The sequence below is a fragment of the Volvox carteri genome, assembly GCF_000143455.1.
Source record: "Volvox carteri f. nagariensis unplaced genomic scaffold VOLCAscaffold_72, whole genome shotgun sequence".
NCBI classification, from domain to species: domain Eukaryota; kingdom Viridiplantae; phylum Chlorophyta; class Chlorophyceae; order Chlamydomonadales; family Volvocaceae; genus Volvox; species Volvox carteri.
In genome coordinates, this window is record NW_003307615.1 from 203235 (window position 1) to 226582 (window position 23348).

Sequence of the window (23348 nt, forward strand, 5' to 3'; positions counted from 1 at the left end):
CANCCACCCACCCACCCACCCACCCACTACCACCCACCGGTGTACACGTTGCTCGGATCACCGCACGTGTTGCCTCTGGGGTCCAATGTCGCGTGTCCTGCCAGCTGCCAGGCATCCCGCAGACCGGGCAGAAGCTCCTGAATCAGGGTGGCCTCCAGAGAGTCCGCGGGAACATTCCAGTCCCCACCTGCGGGCAGGGGTGAGATGTGCGATGCCCCCGCGGGGAATACGAATGGGGCGACGAGGCCACATGGAACCTTTGAGACGCAAAGTCCGCCGTAGGCAAGATCCGGTCCAAAACAAAGGCAGCGGACAGCGGTCTGAAACGACTGAGCCCCCTGGTTCCTTTCCTACCCTGATTCCTACCCCTGTGATGGCTCAGCCACTCAGCCCGAAGGATTGATTCCCTTCCCGCCAACCCAGCCCGGGTGTTTATTGCCCACCTGCAAGCACTAGCTCCCCAGCGGCCATCGCCGCCTCCACAACGGGCCGCATAAAGCTGATCGCATCTACGATGTTGGCCACACGGTACGGTGCGAAGCTGTCCGTGGGGACCTTGACGTCAGACAGGCACGTGTCGATCGCCACGCTATGTACCCAGTTGGCATGTGTATGGGTGTTGAAAATGTGGGCTGCCGTACTGCCGCTGCCGTGCGGCAGCTGAACACGTGCATAACCGATTCCTTTGCCTGTGGGACGTACGCGCATGTGTATGTATGTACGCACGGAGTCATGGCGGCAGGTATAGCTGAGGCCAACATGGAGGAGGCGAGGAAGGGGGATGACCTAGTGGGGGGCGGTTACTACAACCGCCGCTGGGGAGGGTGAATGGATGTGCGCACATGAATCGACCTCTACAAGCTGCGCTGGGGGTGGGGTGGTGGTGTACCTATACTTCAGAAAAGTGCAGATCGGCAGATGTCAGAATCCCGAGATACATCCAGCATACAACAGGTGGGGATTACAACGAAGGGGCTCACCACAACTGGTGACATTTCACTACTCAGGATTACAGATCATCACTATACGTGAATGTGATCATCTCTTCGGCTGACCTTTGGCTCAGATGCTTGTTGCAAATGCTGATTGTTACCTTCGCACACACTGTATCCATCCTTAACATTCAAACCGAGCCAACATAACCTAGACACAAACAACACCGCGTGAGCCGCGCCGCGCGAGCGTGGGGTGGAACCCCCGTACCTGCCATAGCCTCCCCCTGGAGCGCCCCCGGCTCTCCGCGTACGGAGTACGGATGAAACACCACATCTATAATGGGAAATCGTGACATCACCATCAACCCAGCGCCCAACATGCCGCCGTCAAAGGTGGTGACGTGCGCCAAGCCCGCTGCCGCCGCCGCATCTGCCAGGAGCGCCACGTACTCCTCCGACCACACCTCCTGGAGAAGTACGACATCCTGCGAGTGGCAGGTGAGGCGGAGTGGGTGGGCGAATGGGCGGCTTAGAAAACATTGGCACGTTGGTACACACAGCTATATGTATACGTCTGAAGTGCAGTGGTCAAGGGCGCATGTGTAACATGCACGCAGGGTTCGTTTGACTAGGTGTAGCATGAGCAGGCGGTAGCAGCAGCAGTGGCGGCATTTAGCCATCGCACTGCACCCTGCCCGGCGTCTATTGCGCTGGTGGGCGTTTTTGGGGTTGCCCAGAATCGCTAGGAAAACGATAGTCATGAAATCGACTACACCAATTTTCTTACAAGATATTTATGCTGCAGGCAATCGAGCGGAGCGGTCGGTGCGTTTTGAGCGGGGTTTCGGCTTTCCATTACCGAAGCAGAATAATCCCCTTCCCTTCCTTCCCCTCCCAACTTTTTCTTCCTCCTTCACCCCGGAAACGCACTCCAGCGCGAACAAACGCATTCTCTAGAATCCCGATCCCAACACCTGGATCAATCAATCCTGCTCACGCACCAGGTCCTTCCCTGTCTGTCTAAAGTAGTCAGCCTGGTTCCTGCGGGTAAGGTATAGGTACAGAACGACAGAAAGAGCAGTGACCGTGTCACGTGCGTGTGGGAAGTGAACGCGCTGGCTTTCGGAGGTTTGAACATATTCATTACGCTATTGAGAGTTCTCATATGGTCGACAGAGCTGAAAGAAATGTGATGTGGCAAACGGATAGGCAGGTTACCGGAGGCGCAGCTTGTCATCCTTAGAGGCCAAGGGCAGTCCCCAAGTATTAAACGTAAGCACTTTGATTTGACCTGTCAAAGCCATTCCTCATAGAGAGGAATGGATCTGAACGAATAAATCTCTATCACGGAAATATGGGACGTAAAACGCTTGCTGGCAGGCATGTTCGACGGTGCTTGATTACAGCATTCAAGTCCTGTTGTACATGGCAATACAAACATTTTCATGGGGTTTCCTTAGATGGATGTGACCATACTTATGTTTTATGTTGGTGTATTGTTAATACATGGTCAAGGCATTATGGGATGATGGCGCACACTATTGCGTATCGAGCGTCGAATATGAGGTTGGACGATGTGATTACCACTGACGGCAGCTTACTATTGCTTACATATACATTAACAACACGAACATTTTGAAGTTGATGCATTTGGTCAGAGTCGTTTGTGCCTGGACCTGGCCTTACTTTAAGAATGGCAAGCCAAATCTTCAGGGGAAACAGAGTGGCGCAGAGCCTCAGTGGTGACTTAGCAGTAAACAATCAGCGTGATTCCACTAACAGCAGTGCTTCAGATTATGGCCTTGCTTTGCACTGCAAGAATCGTCGACTCAAACAGCCGCCGGGAAAGCCTGGTGACTCCTTGCCTATGAGCCGGAGCCATAACGAGGAGGATGGGCTGAAGCGGTTGAAAGATGTGGGTGATAAGCAAACTCTCATTACAGCCGCCGAGCTCGGGCTCATAGAGCAATACAGGTAAACTTATACACATGCAGCCTCGGAGGGGCCTGGGGCTGTCTGCACCGCAACACGCTAGCGTGTTAGTACGAGCGTCCCATTAAACGCACCAAACACGCGAAAGGGAAACGGGGGCGTACGCTTGCGTTCATGTCAAACGTTTATTCGGCGTAACAAAAAACTCATTTATGCCCGCAGTTGCCCTAGAACATTCGTTCGCATGCGAGCCATGGTCAGCTAATAACTTACAACAGAAGATTTCCGTTCATGACCCGGGCAGTTGTCACACATGCATGGCAGAACACCTAAGCAAAAAACACAATCTTCGTAAGAGAGCCGGCGACAAAGTGCACAGAGCACGCGCAATTACGGCTGCATGACGTTGGGGCGGCGAGCGGACGAGCCAACCCTGCCAGCACTTCCTTCACGCGCTGGCTAGTGTGTGTTGTACGGCGCACTTGCTCAGCAGTGGCAGCTGCAGGCGCCTACCTTGCACGTGCGCAGGATACATGTACGGCACATGCAGGACGCCGTACTTTTTCCATTCCAGAGTGCTCGCAGCCCAGGACGCCATACGTAACGTAGCTGCGTCAGCACGGCACCCTTCGTGACGCGCACTCACTCCAGGGCGCTCGCATTCCCAGCTTGCTCGGTCGCGTTCACTGGTCTACTTCGCGCCCGTTCGTCTGGACAGTCTGCCAGTCAGCTATGCAGGAAGCCGCCATTTCGCTCACATCCCGTTCTCTCACAAATGCGTGTGTGCATGTCCGTCTGTCCGTCTGCCTGCCTGCAGGAAACTGAAGCTGGAAGGTCAGGAGGTACTGCAAGTGGACTTTCCGTACCATTACAGCAGTATTCTGTACGCATGCTACGGCAATCAGTACAAGGTACGTTACAATCGTGCGCCATGCATGCTCGCGGGCATGAATGGGTCGACGGTCTGGTCGCAGGCTCGCGCGTCGGCTGGTATGCATAGCTCGACAAGGCCGGAAACGTATGGGAAGGCCCCGGTGGCTCGCTACCGTACCCAATCACACTCTCGGCCCTGCAAAATCCGAGAGTGAATGCCGCCGGATCGCCTGGGCACTCCTATGCGTACAGATTCTTCAGCTGGTGGAGCGGGAGTTCTGTTCAGGATTGGAGGAGCTGTTGCGGATGCACACCACGCGATGCTGGATCGGGAAGAATAGCGCCATGGTAGCTGCGTACCAGGTGGGGCCTACTACTCGTGACGGCACGTCCTTACGAAGCCCGTTAATCGTTGAGCTGTTGTGTCCCGGGTCCAATGCCTGCAGTGTTAAAAATCTTTTACTCTGTGAAATCTGAACGGCAGCGGTGAACTTCCTGATTCGACATGTCGGCGGATTGCACAAACTTTCCTGTGGGACAGTGTGCATGTGGGCCAGAATCCCCTTCTCCTCCCCACGATTACTGATATCACGTGTACGACTTTGTACTTGTACGGCCATGCGTACGGCAGGGTCACCTGGAGACGATGCTTTACATCATAGATCTGGACCTGCAGGGCAAGTTTCAGAATGTGGATCTCTTCAAGCAGCGAGACATCCTGGGCAAGACGGCGGTGAGTGAAGCATGGCGTCGATGGCGGGGAGGGAGCATCGATACGATATGTGTACATTGCGGGCACCCCCGTGATTCTTCATGCACAACCGTACTGTGGCTTTACATATCCTCACAGCTATCGTATGGCTGCGCATGCGCCCGCTTGGGCGTTCTGTGTATGTGTATGTAGTTATGTATGTAGTTATGTATGTACGTAATTATGTATGTATGTATGTATGTATGTATGTATGTATGTATGTATGTATGTATGACTTTGATTACACTGTGGGCCGCGAGAGCGGGGGGCCGAAGCCGAAACACAGCGCAAGGGTCGGGAGCACACAGCACACGTCGGTTAGCCTTCTGTGCTCCCGACCCCGACTCAGACTGCCAACACTCTACGCGGCCACTCCGCAGCCACTCCATCCGGGGATGGCGCTGCAGTGAATACATCACGGAGGGCTCTCAGGTCCTGCTAGAGCGAGTCCACATGTCTCAGCTAGGGCAAAGTCAAAGGCTCTCTGAAACAACCCCCACAACACAGCTAAAGACAAAGGGATCCCAAGGGGAAAAAAAAATAAAAAGATGGTTAAGGCAGCCCAGGCAGGGGAGGGCTCCTGATACACCTAACAAGCCAACAGAAAAAACTCCAAGAGAGCTCGACACCACAAGACGTCTTGCAGCCATGTATGTATGTATGTATCTGTGACGTGTTTCACACGAACATGTGCGCATGCATGTCCCTTTGGGTGCTTTGCATGGCTGGTAGATGGACTGGGCGGCCTCCCAGGGCCACTCCGACACCATCGAGGTGCTGCTGGTGCGCTCGCTGTTCAAGCTGCTGCCCCCGGACTGTACGGAGCCGCTGGTGGTGCGCACCCGGTGGAAGCTGGTGTCTCTCCTGGCCCGCCTGGCAGGCCACTGCCGCGACTACGACCCGGCAAGCAACCGTGGCTTCTTCCAAGAGGTGACGTGGCGGTGGTGACGGGGGGAGAGCGAGAGACGCTGCGCGGTAGGGGCCCGTCCGCGCTTTGTTCAGCAAGCCTACCTGCTTAGCCCATATTGCAACGCTTTTGGTCTCGCGCATCGAAAGCCAGTGGACCGCGCCTTGTTGAACCGCATGCATGCTTCTGTTACCATCGTTTCCATGCATGCCCAAGAATTCTCCGCCCTATTTGATCGCCTGGGTGGGGTATACTTTGCCTCCGTCACCGTGCCCTTGCCTGCTGCCCGCTGCCTGCGCGTCGCTTTCCCTGCATCCGCTCGAGTAGGTATTGGCAGCCATTAATTACAACCCGGCAACGGCCACGGCGGCGGCGGTGGTGGCGCCAGAGCCACCGGCCAAGAGTGCCGCTGGCGGCGACGGCGCCGGTGGCCGCGGCAGCAGCCGGAACGTAAGCCAGCGCTCTTTGAAAACAGCGGCGGGCATTTATGACAACAGCTGGGCCGAGCTGCCGGACCAGCAGCAGCAGGGAACGGGTTGTGCAGCCGTCCGCCAACCGCGCGGCGGTGTCATCGGCGCTGTTGGCCGGGAGCCCGGCAGCGGTGTGGGCGGTATCAGTAAGAAGTGGGCCGCAGCCGGCAGCACCGATGACGGCGTCGGGGCTCTGACTCGCCTACCTTCCGCCTTCGTGCTGGACAGTCCAAGTAAGTTTAGGAACAACTTTGTCGATGAGTTGGGAACGCTTGTTCATCCATGGGGAGCACTGCCGGGCTCGAGGTAGACAGCGGCCCGGGAGTTAGCGGCCACCAGGCAGTGCTGCTCCCCCCGGGGGATGTGAGTGGGGTCCTGGTTCCTGAGTGTGCTTACGGCCACGCATCCCTGCCCGTGTTCAGACGGCACACTTATTGCATCCTACGCTAGATGAGTTTCCCGGTCAGACATGGCACTCTTGCCTCCTGGTAGATAATAGGTAGGACAATAGGCAGAGTTCTGTTAGCAACTCCAGATGCCGGTCCGCCAGCTACCATGACAGCATCAGCCATCGGCATTCCATGCACGGCGGGCGCGTTCTAACCATCAGGTACAATGCTCTGGATGGCATGGTCGCCATGCCCATTAATCATTGACCTATTTCGGACGAGACGTTAAATATACGTGTTTGTGCTGTGTATGGTACCATGCATGCTGACATACCTGGGGTACGCGACCCTAGGCTGCACGTGCACGTGAACACGCACATTCTTATCATACCACTTCCCATTCCTTCTCATCAAGTAAAGTATGGCTGGGCTTCGTGGCGGCTGTATGTTCTGGCGTCCAGACAATAATTAACACGCACCACGCCCGCGCTGCTGCCCTTTTGATGACGTGGTGGTGCATGCGACAGGCGGCAGCGGTTCCAAGGAGGTGCACATAACCCGGGAGATGCTCTTAGACGTGGTGACGTCAGCAGTCCAGGGGGGAATGAACTGCATGGGCGTCATCATGTATATCCAGGTTAGACGGTCGGCCCGGTAGCTGGGCGGTTAAAGGGTTGTTAGGTGGTTAACGGAACATCAAGAGGTTAGGCTAAGGCTAAGATTGTTACATCACGACTTCAGGGAAGTACCGATCGGCGGATGCAGATCCCGTGACAAGCCCTACAGGATACTACCGGCTGGTTTGATGCTATGTCGGCGGCACCATTCATCGGTCGGAGCCTGTGAATGAATGGCGCGCATGCGTTGCTCATTTGCTTGCTTGCCCAATCTCCATTAAATACCTGGTCGTCATTCCCCCGTATCCCAACCTTGGGCCTCGCTCGGACCCAAAATACTCAGTCCTCCCGCGCTCCCTCGGATGCCCGGGATTGCACCAATCTTCCCCCATGGCTTCGCCCTGCCCTGCCCTACTCTCCTCATCTCTACCTAGCAACAGTCTTTCCCAATCCCCTCACCGCCGACCTGAATGCTTCAGTAGCCTTACAGGGTTAGTGCTGTGAGTAAAGTCGAAAGCCAGCGTTAAACTACGCACCTGATGCCGATCCCGCCGTCCTCATCCTCATTCGTGTGTTTAAGTGGTGCTATTGCGAAGTCCACCGCGCCTACCCTCTTTATTATAACGTCACACATCTGTACCACCCGGCCCTCATCCCATGCGCGCGGCCACTTGCGCAGTCCCTACTGCAGCAGGCTCGGTACTTCGACGATCTGGTGGCCGCTTGCACGAGCTGGGAGGTGCAGCTTCTGGACACGTGCCGCAACAAATCCGAGGTGCAGTCGGTGCTCACCCCCACAGACTTGGACCCGTCTGAGCCGGTGGGCTTTGCTCTGGCTACCTTTGATAAGGCCTTTCTGTCGCATAAGTAAGTGTTGCACGTAACGGAAACGTGCCTGGAGGTAGGGGTGGGGGAAAGAAGACGTGTGTGAGCGGGTGGGAGCAAGCGACGAGTGCGTATGTAGGGGGGCCCATGCATGGCTGTGGGATGTGTATTTTACGGTGAGTAGGTAGGTAGGTAGGTAGGTAGGTAGGTAGGTGTAGGAATGCGTATAGGGCTGTGTAAGTGCGTATATGTATTGAGGCAGAACTTCAGGGGTGACGATGGGGGGCCCCCGGAGGACAGGTATATGCGGGTGGAGGTGAATGGTGCTGCATAAGGGATACGCAGCACGCCAGGAAAAGCAGAGGGGTTGGCTAGCCACGTAGACCTTCGCGGGTTGGGCAACGAAGCGACCTTTGTCCTTGTTTCAAATTGCACAAGGATCAGATGAGCCGCATGAGCGTTTCTACATTCATCTTTGATCTACTGGGTTTTTAGGCTCCGGCAAGATCCCTTAGTAGTCAACATGCGAGCACATGCTGCCAGTCCGCCAGCCAGCCGTCATGTCTGCTGGTTAGCGATTTAGCACGGGCGCCTTCCCTATCTGCTTACTTATTGCTTACCTTCACCCCCGGCGGGCCCCGCCGCCATTTCCCTCTGTTCTCGCCGCCTCTCTTCGCCTTATTGATGCTGCCCCCAACCTGCCCCCAACCTGCCAGGTACATACAGCAAATCTTCACGGAAAAGTGGGGTGAGTAGCCAAGTAGGGTGATGACAAACCTTCCGGTGTTGCGAAAAGTAGGCAGATGTATACATCCGCTGCTGCTGCTGCTGCTGCTGCTGCTACTGCTAGCTGCTGCCACCACTGATATTTGACATCTGTCGTGGTTGTTGCGTGAAGCTGAGTCTGCCCTGAGGAAAGGCTACTGGGATGGCAGCAGGATGCGCACCTGATGGAATGACACTTGACATACACGGACAGGATCACGCGCACCAGCGAGTGCGCACAGGCTCTGATGCACAGGCTTCTGGCACACAGGCTCTGACACACAGGCTGTGACGTACAGGCTCTGATGCACAGGTGCGGTGAATCTATATGCGTGCCACGCATTCGAGCATGCGCGTATTCGCGTGCATGCGTGTATCCATCCATTACGGGGGCAAACTGAGATCTAGCGAGTCAAGAATGCATGCATATGGATGGGGGTTCGGACTCAGCGTCGTCATGCCACACGTGTGTATGCATGCATGCAGACACGATGGGAATCACGGACTACTTCCGCAGCGTTCTGGGTGTGGTATGGTTGTTACTGATGTTGGTTTTGTCGTACAGCGGATGGGCGGTGGTCTGCCCAGTGGCCATCATCCTGAGGTGGGTGCGCTTCATTGGGGGCCCTGCTGGGCGAGGGGTGAGTGGGCGTGGGGGTGGATGGAGGCCATCTATGCAGTGAGGGATGGCGAAGGGCAACTGGGTTTGGGGGGTGCGCGTGTTGGATTGTTTAAGGCAGGTTTGATGGCTAGGATTTCGGGGCGGATTGGTTGCCTGAATGGATGCGTAATGTCTGTTTCTTCATGGCTGAACTCATGGCTGATAAAAGCCGATCTCGTTTGCGTTTTGGAAATGGCTTAAGGCAGCTGGGGAGGACCCGATCATACTGTACAGCCACGCTGCGACATGTTCGCCCCTTCCTAGGTTTTCGCTACTGCCACTCCCCACCTCGCTTCCACCTCACACCCGAGCCCAGGTCCTTCTTCTCCCCCGTGGAAGACTTCCTGCAGCGCGGCAAAGTCATTGTGGACAGCCGATTTCCCTGGCATGTGCCTTTATACCGCTGGCTGCTAGCGCAGTGCTCCCTAATTGTGTTTGTAGTGCTGCTCAGCTACCGCGTGAGTGTTTATCTCTGCGATCTAAGTGGGCTTGTTTAGCTGTATTAGTTGTAGGCCCTCTAGCTGCCGGCAATTGTCTGTCCAGTTCACAGCGATGATGGGTGCTACTTACACTGCCTTGCTGCACCGCGTGGCTGGGTTCCAGCGCACGAGGCAAAGGGGTGCAGGGGGCAAAGGAGTGTAGGGGGCAAAGGGGTGTAGGGGGCAAAGGGGTGTAGGGGGCTAAGGGGTTATGAGGGCGAAATTTTAGATGGGCGTACGTATGAACGCGGGCGATTGATGATGATCACTGCTTTGCGTTCCGTTTCCTCGTTGTGTTGTCGTATCCATCAGAGGCCCCCCACCAGGGCCCTACCAACCTGCGTGTATCCCTTACCATCCCATCTCCTCCTACCCATTTGTTGCTGTTGCTGTGGATGCGGCTGGGGCTGCTGTTGCTCTACCTCAGGTCTTCTCCGACAGCATTGACGCCAACGTGAGCTCCTCCGTGAGCCCAGTCAACACACTGCTGGCCCTGTGGTGCCTGGCCATACTGGTCGACGAGGCGCAGGTAGGAACTAGAAAGTGCGAGATTGGGACTACCAATGTACGAGGGGGTACAGCGGGTGGTTATTAGTTTAAGGGTTGGATGAGGGAAACGGATGACGCAATGGCAGCTTGTTTGGTTCATTGGGGTATGGTTGCGTGTCAGTGAGTGTGGGCCGGTGTGCATGTGTGTGGGTGTGTATGGGTGTGTATGTGTTCCTAACTTGTGTTGATGTGGATGTGTTTCCTATGTGTGTGAAGATAAATATGCTTTTAGGTAAGTGAATTCCGATTGGTCGACAACATTTCATGTTCCACCCGTCCCTTCTCCGCACCTCAAAAGCTACATGCATACATACATACATACATACATACATACTGACTGACTGACTGACTGACTGACTGACTGACTGACAGTCAGACCGACAGGCAGGCAGGAGCATTGGCTGATCGCGCTGCATGTTTTGACGTAGGCCATGTTCCTCCTTACTTGTAATATGCACAGGAGTTCTTTGAAGAGGGCCGCACCGCCTACATGGCCTCGGGCTGGAACCTCCTGGACGTCACCATGTCCACCGCCTTCCTGCTGCAGTACTTGATAAGAATTGGGGTGCGCCGTCCGTCTGACGTGTGCGACTTGTGCCGGTGCTGGGTGGCTAAGAGTCTAGGGAAGGCAGATTGGTAGGAAGAAGCCAGGTAGAAGATAGGCAGGTAGGTAAGCAGGTAGGTAGGTAATAAGCACGTAAGTAAGCACGTAAGCAGGGAGGTAGGGATGCTGGGCACGTGATTAGGAAGGAAGGGATGCTGGGCACGTGATTAGGGAGGAAGGGATGCTGGGCACGTGATTAGGGAGGAAGGGATGCTGGGCACGTGATTAGGGAGGAAGGGATGCTGGACAGAGAGGGATAGCCGCCAACAGACCGAACCTAGGACCACCTAAAGGGGGTGGACAAACGCTGCTTCTAATGACATATGCCAGGGATTGAGCCAGGGGATGGATGTGCGTATGTGAATGTGAATGCGGCTGCATGGGGAAGGGATGTGCGGCTCCAGGGAGCAGCAGGTATGGGCAGATAGAGCGGCCTGGGGCAAAACCTAGCAACGGATGGCTGGGCGGATGACCTTCACCGCGTCCCTAGTGCCCGCCATATACATACATGGGTGTCCAGAGAGACCTCGAGCGCGAGGATCAATATTTGTTATGGCAAAGACGAGATTTATCAAAGAAGAATGTGTCTATTTCCCCCTCTTACAACTCATACCACTCTAATCAATGACCCCATGGGGCCCCTTTGGCGTGTGTTGGACCCCGGGGCGCACCGCGGCCTGCCAATACGCGCCTGTCTAAATACAGATCGTGGCAGTCCAGGACGCCCGCAACATCAATGTCCTATTGGGTGTCAACGACCTGTTGGCGGCGGCTGCGCTCATGGCGTGGTTCCGGTAGGTGTGCGTGTATTAGTGAGTTGATGGGCCCCTGTGAGGGACATGGCGATGGTGGTGAGTGAATAGCTTTACTAAACGTGCGTGCATATGTGCATGTTGTGCATGTGGTCTTTAGGGGCTCCTTACCTGACTTTTGACTGACCCTTAAATTGTACCCGTTCCCGTTCCTCCTGCATCACTTCCGCTTGTCTACCTCCTGCGCAGCGTCGTGAGCGTGTTTGAGCTGTCATCGTCCATCGGGCCGCTTATTCAAATGATGAAGCAGGCAAGATCCTTGATATGTACAGTATTTGAATCGAAGCCTGGCATTCGGACCGGTTGGTTGGGAATGGCTGGATGGCTGCATGTACAGTGTTAGTTGGCATTGGCCCGCCTGCATCGTCCGTGGTAGAACGAAGACGTGTCATGGACCAATGGCTGGCGTGCATTAAGTAGGGCCGAGCCGTTTAGCTTACGACGTAATACTGCTTGAGATTGATGGTAAAGGGGAGACACGCACTCTTATGGACAGTTATGTTCATTGCCAGATAAGGACGCCATGCCCGCCAGCAAACCCGCTACGGCCTCTTCATCTGTGACGGTTGGCTGTTTGGACACCACCCGTACATGGCATACGGCATTATTGCTGATGCTGCAGTACCATAGATAGGCCTTTACCCATCCTGCTGCGCTTTGCACCCTAAAACCCTTGTATATCCCATCCCATCCCAACCGAGCGTCCCCTTTCCCTCCCCGACTCCTTCCCAGAACATGTCTTGTTCGATGTCGTCGCGTACCCCTGCTTTTCCAAACATTGAGGTCAAGGGTTATGTTATGGTGGATGCAGATGCTGCTCCAAGACGTGACTCGCTTCGCATTGCTGGTGATCGTGATACTGCTGGGCTTCACTGTGGGCATGGAGGTGGGTGGGGTGAGGTGTTGGCATGGCATGGGGGTTTGAGTCAGCAGGGGCGGTCAGGGGCTGTGGTGACCGCCTCTGTCCGCGAGAGGGCAGCCCGCGGGAGCAATCCCTAATAGTGCGGCGCTGTGGCGCCTCTGCAGTGCATCATAATGCATCACCCGCGTTTTATCCCCCGCTGTGTTATCCTTTACGCAACGCCTCCTCCTCCTCCTCCTCCTCCTCCCGCACTGTCACCGGCTAACACTCACCCCTCCTTCCCCATGTCCCGTGACCTCATTTTTCACGTGCCTCATACCCAGGCACTCTTTAAGGATGTGTGCGTGGAGATGGGCGTGAGCGGCGACTGCGTCAAGTACAGCAGCTGGGCGTACAACTGGCAAAAACACGGACTGCTGGGGGGTATGGCTTTCCTTCAGGTGACTGTGTGTGTGTGTGTGTGTGTGTGTGTGTGTGTGTGTGTGTGTGTGTGTGTGTCGTTGTGTCAGACAACCCGAACCATCGATTGCATGCGAGCCTCTACGGATGCAGAAAGGTCATAGAAACACGTGACCCCAAGGCCATGCAAACTATAATGTATCTCCTACCGGCTAGCCGCACGTCACAGCTCATGAAAGAACGCCTTCGTCACGTTTTCCGCCCGTTTGACGTTCGCATGCTCGCATGCTCGACTGAATGGACGGTGCGCACGCCTGGCGGATGCGGCGGCTCTTCTCGCCTGCAAATTCTCCCAATCGCCTCTTCGGCTCAGGCGTGATGGTGTTTTCTTTCTCATCCTCTCCTGCTCCTTGCTGTCCCTTGCTTCTTGCAGTACGTTGCCCTAGGTAGCATGCCGGTGACCGACTTCGAGCAGAAGCGCGTCACGGGACTCATCTTTTATCTAGTCTTCGCGGTCATCACGAGCATCCTGATGCTCAACCTCTTCATCGCCATGCTGGCAGGTGCGTCAGTCCCAGCAGGGCCCCCCAATCCAAACTGTATCGGAATTCAGAGGTGAAAGCATCGCCTATGCCAAAGCATAATATGATGATGAGTGGGACAGGGGGTTCATATCTAAACCCTGTGGCCGCTACCCGGCAGACCCTGCCTTCCGCGGTATTTCGGGGCACCCTCATCCAGTCACCTTAGCCAGCTCCTCAGTGGATCGCTCAGTTTCAGCACCCGCCACCGGCATCCAAGGGAATCTGCCGATCAACGGTGTTTCAACTCCGTTCCTGGTCAGCTCGCAGGTCAACTTTATTCCAGGTCACCACCGTCCATCGACTAGGGACACTTTCACCTTTACGCCATCAGAAGGATTTTTCGACCCTGACAGGTCTCGATCCCGGAACATAGTATGTTTGGTAAAGATAGAAGCTTGAAAAACTAGGACTTTTGTGTGCTATAAAGGGAACACATCTTTTATGTGTAGTAGGTGATAGGGGGGGGACCCGGAGGTAGCGGGCAGTGGATTGGATGCAGGATGTAGGAAAAGGCTCTGAAAGGCTGTGGGTTGGGGAGGGGAATGGATTCAGGGCTTTACCGCACCGCCGAAACCAACACCATGGCCTTAATAACTTTGTCGTACTGCCATCCTTATACATTGCCCTCGTTCTGTTGTATTGCCATACGTAGATACATACGCGCGCGTCTCTAATAAGGCTCAGGTAGAGTTCCGGTACCGGAAGGCCGTCATTATGGCTTCCTTCAGCCGGCGTGAGGCCATCTCCCCGCCCTTCAACCTGCTGCATCTGGTCTTTGCCGCCATCGGCAACCTGCTGCGCCGGCTGGTGTTCGGGCGCGGCGGCTTCACGGCGGTGCGGCTGAAGAAGAATGAGGAGACACCCCTGTTCTCTTGGTACTTCCCGCAGGTAGGCATGGAATTATTTGCGCTTTGGGTTTTCGGCTTTAGGCCTCGGGGGGCAGCCCTATTTTACCCCTTGACGAGAGTCTCAATGCTCTCCAACCACACTATTTATTTCCATCGTCATGGAAGCCTTCTCATAAGATTTAAGTATGGCCTGGAATAGGGACCATAGATAGGGTGTAACCACAACAATTCACGTGGGACCTTACCAGACGCTTTTTCGAAGTCTATCCGGATAATGATAAGAGGCTTTGCCCCGGGGATATATATCCCTTCGTGAGGAGGCGCCTTTTGATATATGCGGTGACGGCAGGCAGCGTCTGGTGGGCTCCAGCTTGAGGTGATTCACTTTGATTAGGTAGATAGTGTAGGGTTATAATCACATCAGGGATGACACACACGAGCGGGGCCATACGCATGACAGGAAACCTGTGGGCTTCATGTTGTGTCGCGTCACGTTATATTCCCTTGGCCGCTGTGATGGACATAAACCTGGGCGCAGGGTGAGGAGTTGTCCGCCGTCCTGGACCTTCAACAGCGGGTAGTGGGTGACTTCCTTCGAGCCGTGCGGGTGGCCTTGGCAAAGGACCAGCTGCAAGCAGACCTGCCCATGCTAATGCGCCAGTTGATGGACCATCAGAGGGATGATGAAGGGGAGGGACAGCAAGGGCTAAAGCGGCTGAGGGGTAAAGAGACGTGTCTCGGTGTTGAGGTGGTGCAGCAGGCCGCCACAGTTCGGGTAGTGCCTGGCGGCAGCAGCGGTGCTGGTGGTGAGGCCTGACAGGCCTGTCCCCTCTATCTACCTGCGTCGTCATGCAGACGGTGTAGTAGCTGGTACGGCACAGTACGGCTCTACAAATACGCGCGAAGCGCGACCGCCACCAGCATCTCGAGAGGCCTTTTCAGCGGCTAGCTACTACAGACGGGGTGACCAGTTAGAGGGCACAAGGGTGCAATGGCGCCCTGGTGCATGCTGGGGCCGGCGGACATGATGGTGACCCAAAGACGTCCGGAGGGCCCCAAGAGGCAACTCGTTTGAGCGTGCTGGCGTTACGTACATGACACGTGTGCGCAGGTGCACACCATGACGGGCCGAGGAGTTGGATACTGTCGAGAGATCCGCCATGGTGTGCTGAACGTGGATGTATGGCCTGATAGCGGGTACTTCGCAGCAGGCGCAGTGGCTACGGTGCAGAAGGGGGATTGGGTGCCGTGCTGTGCTGCCGGTGGTATCTTCAGAGCTAGGGTCAAAGAGCGCACACCTCCTTCAGAAGTCAGGCAGGGTAGGGGAAGGCTGTATTTCTATTATTGCGACCAAGAAAGAGCTCGCCTTCAAGAAAGGGTGCTCCAGCTGTCTGGCCAGCGTGGACTCTCGACGTGAGGCTGGTGGACTATGTGCATCTCTCTCTCCCAACAACATGTTATGAGGTAAACGAATGAGCTGGGACGAGGGCGTGGGCGAGCAAAACGGTAGGTTAAGAAAGCCTATTAAGATTGTGAAGCGAAGCAGGTTTGCATGGTGCATATTCGGCCACGAACCATAATTGCGCTACAGGGCCGATATGAGCGGGTACCGTGCGCTCCGCTGAGGAACTGTTTTGGGGCAACGTTTCGGGGACTCAGGAGGGCAGGGCGGCATGCATGCTGCATCGACCGGAAGAAATATGTGATGCTGGAGGTACACGGCTGCGGTGTTATACTGTTATACTGATGTAATGTGCGTATATTATACAATTCAAATAATGTTATTGAAGGAGTACGAGGATAGCGGGGACCTTGTAGTAGCTGCTGGCCATTGGAAAGGCCTCTATACATGCTGGTGGAGCAACCCTTAGCGTGCGTGTATTCACCAATGATATGTGCGCCGTACTATGTACAGCGACTACACGGGCCGTGCGGAGTGAACTCATGCCACGACAGTCCAAGCAAGGGGGCGGATGCGAAAGTGACAAAACAATATTGCAGGCTGAATGGGTGGGCGGGTGCCGTACAGGATACCCAGGTGCCGGTTATTGCTAGGAGCGCAGAGTAAGCGTCAATAGTAGCAGTAGCACTTATATTGGACCAGCGCGGCTACAGGCGCGGTACGCACGCTGCAGAGAACCCATTACTGATGAAGAGGAAAACTTCAGGCATGCAGGCATGCTCTTCTAGCACCATGTGCACGCTGTCCCATAGACGTTGCGGACTGAAGCCGTGCTGGTGTTGTTATGGGGTTGCTGTGCATCATATATGTGGTTTGCAAAGTGTTGTTTACGATCGTTTACGAAGAGTTGTGATGTGTTCGTCGCTGTTTCATGTGGAAAGACACTGGCAAGCGCGGGGCGTCGAGGGAAAGGAACGACAAGCCCTAACAACCACAATGGGCAGCCGTACCAGCGAAAAGGGAGCGGGAGGGCACTACTTATAACGCCTCATATTCCTATATTATTATTGCGAACTTATGAAAGATAATAAATTCTTGGGATTTGCGCTAGCTTGCTGCTGCGGTTGATCTTGTGGCAGCGTTAACGTTGCTGTTGCGCCGGAATTCAAATGGCAGGATGTACGGCGTCACGGGCGGGTTTCGTCGGCGGTCGGTCGTGGCCACTGGCCCACGTGCATTATTACCCGGCTAGCTAGCGAAATGGCCTATGGCCGGTAGCTGGGTGAGCCGGCAGGGTGGTGATGTTATTCTCTTGGTGTTTCCGGTGTTCGTTGCGTTCAGCAGTACAATAACTAATGACAAGCGCAATTATGCCGACCACGGTCCATAGCCCCCCCGTCCGTGGCGGCCCGTGGGATCAGTAAGCCCATGTGTGCTGCCCATGTATGTATATCCACATGCTCGCATGGAATTCGCACGTCAGGGCTGTAGCGCCATAGAGCTGCTCAGTTCTCCATCCTCCCAACTGCGGACGCTGCTGCGACCGGACGATCTATGTATGCGTCGTGCGCACTGCCGCCGGTGATGCCGACACACGGTGATGCCAATATGGACGTGGTGCTGCACACCAAAAAACTTGTGCTGTACGCTCGGGAGGCAGATGATGCAGTCCATCTCCCAGCAGTCTATCTACAAAGCAAGGTCTTGAAAATGTATCGTAACGGCTACTGGTTACTCAATGTGTCAAAGCCTCCAGAGCTGTTTTAGTTTTAGGCGCTTTACTTCGTTTCCACTTGGATCGATCATGGGGATCGATCACGTGTCCACCTTGAGGGGGGAGACAGAACTAATAACTGCTGTCTGCAGTACAAACGGTTTCGGATCGCTTTTGTTGCGCCATGGGTGTTCATGATCATGGAGCCACCTCTTTCGGATTAGCCGCCTCAGGTTTGATGTACATGGCCAATCGCCTTCGTCGCGTTCTTCAGGCCGTTTGGACGCCAGCGGCTGTGCTTAGTAAGAGATACGGCCCCGACGGCCAGCTGAGAGCCATCGCGCGCTCCGGGCCCTATTTGAAAGTAGAGATTTTACGTGAATTGGAAGTGCGTGGAGACCAGAATATGGACACGGTACTAGGCTGGTTGGGGTGTCTCATCATCGGGAGTTTCAGCATCGCGTGCGACCCATGGGCCAAAACCTAACGAGCCAACTTACAAAACTTAGCGCCTGTCTGCGGGCAGAATGTCCAATAGAAAACCTAAACGTTCGCTCGATGTCCATGTTGGGCAGCTATCGATTGTGATCCGCGGAACGGTGTCGCTGTGGCGAAACGAAACTTGCTCCTCCGTGAAAGATTGTACCCAGAACGTCTGCAGCTCTAAGCAATGAACATTTTTGATTCCTAAGGCGCCTGCATTTGTCTCGCAGGCGTTGGGAGTTCGTCAACCGTATCTGACCATACGGTTGCCTGGTTCCAGTGCAACACAACGTTCTTCCTGTTACCCATTACCGATATCTTGTCAAAATTTCTCAAGCTATTTCCTGCGAAACGTGTGCACTGCTGCATTCCTACGTCACGTTGGAGGAAGCATTTCTGCAAATTTGTGAACGCACTCTCAATATTGAGCTGTAACGTGAATACGTTGCAAGCAAGGCGCATTCCTTAACGTTAGGTTTATTGATCAAGGGGATATTTTTCTTTTAAGAATCCTACAACATAGTTTCCTAAAGTGTAAGCCATGCCCACGCTCAACCATCGCAGCGTAACGACATTATTCAGGCCGGCAAGCGAAGCAAGTACAAGCTATGCTACGACATCGATGCGGCGACGACGGCGCGAAGGCGGCGTTGCTTGCGTGGCGCAGTACATGAAGGACCCGCGCGGCGGTGGACCTGGACCAGCCGGGCCCGCCGGCCCTCCGACTGGAACCCTGCCAACATGGAAGCCGGGCGTGTATGACTATCCGCCGCCACCGTCATCTGCACCCCGGCAGCCCAGCATGCCTCCTCCACCGCCGCCCGGCGCCCCTCCGCCCAATAACAACAATACCGGAGGAGGCGACAGTTTCACTCGCGCATTGATTGCTGCTGCTTTCGTCACGGGAGTGTAAGTTTTAGCGCAGCTATGGTCGACCTGTCGCTTAGCCAACCGCTTTGCAACGGTTTCCCCATCCCACAATTGCTATCGCTTGGGCGCGCAGGGGCATCGGAGTTTACTTTGACAGCAACATAACACTGTCGCCAACGAATGTAGCTTCGACTGAGATCGTGGACAGGCGCACGCCGAATTCGGAGCTGTGCATGGCTTATGGCTACAGTGCGATGGCGTTTGACCAGCGACTCTTTGTGTCCTTCAACCCGTGAGTTGAACTCCTGCACATCCATATACACGGCTTCGATTACATCGCAAATATCCGAAGGAAGGCGGGATGAGCAACTGAAAACCTTTATTCCTCCTACCCCCTACAGTGCTGGGCGCGTGTTATGTGCGGTGTCAGGGAACATTTGCCAAGCTGGCCTTGCAACACACACTATTCACTCTGATCTGCATGGCGCTGGTTTCGGAGCATCCGAAGAGCCATCAGGATTTAAAGTGCCTGTTGGACGGGATAGAACTTACGGTGCAGGTTCTGCGCCTCCCCCTAGCCCGGCCTTGCACCGTACCCGATGTCTATCTCAGCCCGGCCCAGAGTGCTAGCCCCCAACTTGAAGAGATAAGCCCGAGCGCTGTGTTGGCATTCTGTGCATTCTTATGCACCACAACATTAAAGACGTCGCAGCGACGGCTTTTCCAGGGCAGCACGTGCACAACCGACTTGCGTTCCCATGGCGCGAGCAAGGGGGGACTCCGCACAGTGAGGCTGGAGGGTAGTTGGGGTTCGGGGTTGTCGCCCGCGTGGATTTCTGCTCTGCCTCCCCTCCTTTCCCCTCCCCTCCTCTCCAACGCGCACAACGTGTCCTCCAACGCGCACAACGTGTCCTCCAACGCGCACAACGTGCACTTGGAGATGCCCTTACTTGCGAAGAGGCCTCCGCTCCTTATCATACAGTGGTTTGCTCTACCCCGCCGCGCTCGTAGCCCTGCACCTCCTCGCCCCTTCGATTCGTATGGACCGTTCCATCGCTTTGCTGCTGGTCGCGGGGATACCGAACCGCTTCTCCTGGTCGCGACCTGCTGCTGCTGCTGCTGCTGCTGCTGCTGCTGCAGAACCTCACAACCGCATGACCGCCATATCAAAGTCCGTCGCCACATCCCACATTCCACCTAATCCATCTACTCCATCTATTCCATCTACAGAGGAGAGACTCCTCCTCTCTCTCCAGGCGACCAGTGCAGACCGCGAAACGTCATCGGACTCATCTCCGTCTTGTCGACCGTGCTGCTGGCCTCTCGCTCTCTCCTCTTTCCCGCCTCAGTGCTGCTGGCCTCTCGCTCTTGTCTTTCCCGTCGCACAAACAGAAGTTCAAGCACCGCAGTGCTCTTTTTGCTGCTTTCCTGGCATTTCTTTTGTGGCATGCATATCCATAACACGGCGGCCAGTTGCGCTGCAGTGCATCGTGTGTCGTCGTTTGATACCCTGACGTGAGCCACGAATGAGCCCCACGCCGCGCACACGACTGCAGGTTCAATGTATACGTGTCGCAACCCGAGGTCAAGCCGGGCTGCATTCTGCGCCGCAGCAATGTGAACGTGTTGGAGGGCAAGAAGCTCGTGTCATCTCAGCAGGTAACGGTGGCAGGGGAATGGGGTGTCGTGGAATATGACGACATGTGGGTTGGGTTGGGCTTGGTTGGTTGGTTGGTGGGTGGGTGGGTGGGTGGGTGCTAGGGGCGAAGTGCGGCGTGTGGAGCTTCCGACGGGTGACAGGGGCAGGAAGTTGTAGTCAGTTAGTGTCCTGCTAGCGGTGGCAACCGGAGACCCGCGCGGTGTAATGTGCGAGTCCGAGGATGGGTGGGTGCAGGTGTGGATGCCCAAACCCTAGAGAATGCTGTATAGTACCAATAACGCGTTTTAGCCGGGCGAGATATTATGTTTGGTCCGTTACACACAGACGGCCACACGGACATGGGCAATCCTACAGGTCGGGGCCCCCCTGGGCGCTTCGCGCTGGGGCCCCGCCCTAATAAAGAAAGGAACCCCGGCCAGCTAGGCTGCAGCGCCTTACGAACCCCGGACCAACGAACCCACCGACATTGGCAACGATGGGTCGCCGCACAAGCGTGCACGGGCTGATGACGGCAGCTCCATACGCAGCTTTGTTGCGTAGCTTTGTTCCATAGCTTTGTTGCAGCAGCTTCTCAGGATGCCGTCTTCCTGGTGAACCTGGCTCTCTTTTTTCTATAAGTCTATAAGTGCAACATAGCGCTGCATGTCATGGAGCACCCCAATTTCGTTAAGGCACGTGCTACCATTGACATATATGTACTTCAGTCGGAAAGTTCTCAGCGGCCCTTTCTTCCGTGCTGTCCCCATTTGAGGAGTATACGAGAATCGAACCGCAACCCATTAAGGACGTGTTCACATGTGGGCGAATCAGGGTTGATTCATGCGAATTGGACTCTGAATTGGACCTGATTGGACCCGAATCGGAATTGGGGTCCGGGGGGGCCTCTTCGGGTATGATTCGACGTGATTCACAGTTTTCTTTCTCAAAACAAAGTTGTTTAACAAACCGTTTCTCATAATTACCATTACAATACTATAGGAACATTTTCCAATTGTTAATTCACGCAAAGCGCACCGAGCATTTTTCACGAACTCCTGCAGCTATGTATGTACAAGCCTGGTGATAATTTTCGCCATAGAAACGATACTTATACTGTTCTGTTCCTAGATAATGCTGGCTTGCCTTGGGTGATGTGGCGTAGCTGCGGAGCTTCAGCTGGGCGCGGTGGCACCTCGCGCCGTGCAGCGAATCGTATGTGAACACAATTCAGAAAGCCGCCCCGAATCGGACTCCCAATCAGACTCTCAATTGGACTACATGTGAACACACCCTAAATCAAATTAGATCTAAATTAGATATACATGAGAAGACTTTCATTTCCTAAAGGCTAACCCAACTCTACCTAATACACGGTGTAGTAGGTAGGGACTGTCCCTATCTATTGTACGAGGGTGTCGCCTATAGGTACTCAAACATTTTACTGAGCCCGGGGCTCCACGACGGAGAAATCCATCACCTAGGCGCCGGCACTGCTGGCAGTGGTGGTGTTGCCTACCTCTAGCTGAGTACTGTGCGGGGGCCTGCCTGTAGGCGTTCTGATTTCACACAACAACAATGTAACAAGGATATAATATAAAGAATAATATTATTATTTATATCATAAATAATAATGTATATAAAGAATAATATATATAAATAATAATATATCATAAGTGATGATAATAATAATGATAACACCGCTTTACCTTTCCATCTGTGAATGGCATTGAAATCCAGACCTGCCGTGTGAGACCTGTACATGTGGACCCCGTCCTGTAAATCCAGGTTGACTCGTGCAAGCGCTCCATGAACACATTTGCGTTCGTGGGCGACCTGGACAACTCACCCGAGGTCAGTTGTGTATACCACTCGGAGGAGGCAGAGAACCAGTACCTCCTGAACCCCAAGCGCCTGGTGCCTGCGGGGAGTGACACGACGGCAGGGCCGGCCGGGCAGCAGCAGCAGCAGCAGCAGGGGCTGGGACTGGGGCTGGGCACGGCAGCGCTTGGCGCTGGCGGGGCTCCGCAGGGGGGCTTGTGAGACAGTACTGCCTTTTCATGTGCGTATACGAGGCCCCATGTGTGTTAACATGCGGGCTGCATGACAACATAGTGTACGTTTTTTGTTTTGAGTGACAGTTGGCGGCACTTTTTTTCCAGATATACGAGGGTTGTGTCGTTGCGTTAGCACCGGAACCGTATTGATGATGGTTTTTCGGTTGTGTTACAGCTTTATATTGCCATGGAATGGTTCTTTTCTCCATACGTACCTAGATTGGTGAGTTATGAGGTGGTGGTAGGCCGTCCTCATACATAGGAATTGCAGCATATGCCGCGTCGTACATGCCTTGCCGTTTATTTGTAAGGACGCGGAACCGATCGATCCGCACGTTCTGGCTGCAAGAAGCCGTTTTCCGTTCCGTCTTTGTACTTTAAAGTATCTTAATAATTTCATTACGGGCTCAGTCCTCGTTCGGCTTGTGGTGCGCGTGTCATCAGGCGCCCAACTACGCATGCATGGCCATAAATCAGACAGCTTCTATAGATAGGATAGGATACAGCTTTGCTTTAGCATGGCAATTAGGATTTCCTTAACGTGCGGCCTGCACCAGCACATGCGCACGGTTGTCATACATACACGCTTGGTCTCTGCGAAGAGGTCGATAGAAAGCTTGTCTAGTGCATATGTCTCATACCTACATACCACTTACCGAAACACATACGTACACACATACGTACAGTTCCAGAGTTGTCGCCGACGTTGAACTGGCAAATTCCACTGCATGCTGGTGGTGGTTGCTGATCAGGATAAAGTCACTGACTTCGCAGGCTGAAGTCGGAATATATAGATGGCTAAGAATTGGTGTCCCGACACATGGACTATACCACACAATAATCATACATGCGTATGAACATACATACAGGCAGGCGGCTGGCAGAGATTAAGGCCTGACTTCTGCTCCCAGCCAACCCGGGTTC

At 54.6% G+C, this 23348-nt stretch overlaps 2 protein-coding genes across 2 annotated transcripts in view; one reads left to right on the forward strand and one right to left on the reverse strand.

Moving 5' to 3' along the window:
• Positions 1 to 2239, reverse strand: part of VOLCADRAFT_107631 (uncharacterized protein) — a gene marked incomplete at both ends in the record, with an annotated part of 4381 nt that extends 2142 nt beyond the window's left edge. The window contains 5 exons of the mRNA XM_002957321.1: positions 38 to 187; positions 444 to 689; positions 1204 to 1420; positions 1937 to 1976; positions 2154 to 2239. Of these exons, the coding sequence (XP_002957367.1) occupies positions 38 to 187; positions 444 to 689; positions 1204 to 1420; positions 1937 to 1976; positions 2154 to 2239 (739 nt within the window). The remainder of the gene's footprint in view (positions 1 to 37; positions 188 to 443; positions 690 to 1203; positions 1421 to 1936; positions 1977 to 2153) is intronic.
• Positions 2240 to 2628: 389 nt separating this feature from the next.
• VOLCADRAFT_107632 (uncharacterized protein) lies at positions 2629 to 22757 on the forward strand (the record flags this gene model as incomplete). The annotated part of the gene is made up of 26 exons (XM_002957291.1): positions 2629 to 2909; positions 3685 to 3778; positions 3993 to 4103; positions 4372 to 4473; positions 5224 to 5421; positions 5726 to 6101; positions 6785 to 6894; positions 7554 to 7741; positions 8416 to 8447; positions 8951 to 9068; positions 9442 to 9583; positions 10032 to 10133; positions 10614 to 10718; positions 11463 to 11551; positions 12302 to 12455; positions 12755 to 12871; positions 13264 to 13393; positions 14067 to 14302; positions 14801 to 15068; positions 15118 to 15248; positions 15374 to 15487; positions 18658 to 18770; positions 18865 to 19023; positions 20124 to 20246; positions 20288 to 20390; positions 22156 to 22757. 26 exons carry the CDS (start codon positions 2629 to 2631, stop codon positions 22408 to 22410), a joined length of 3951 nt encoding a protein of 1316 aa, XP_002957337.1. The 3' UTR covers positions 22411 to 22757.
• Between the last annotated feature and the right edge of the window lie 591 nt (positions 22758 to 23348).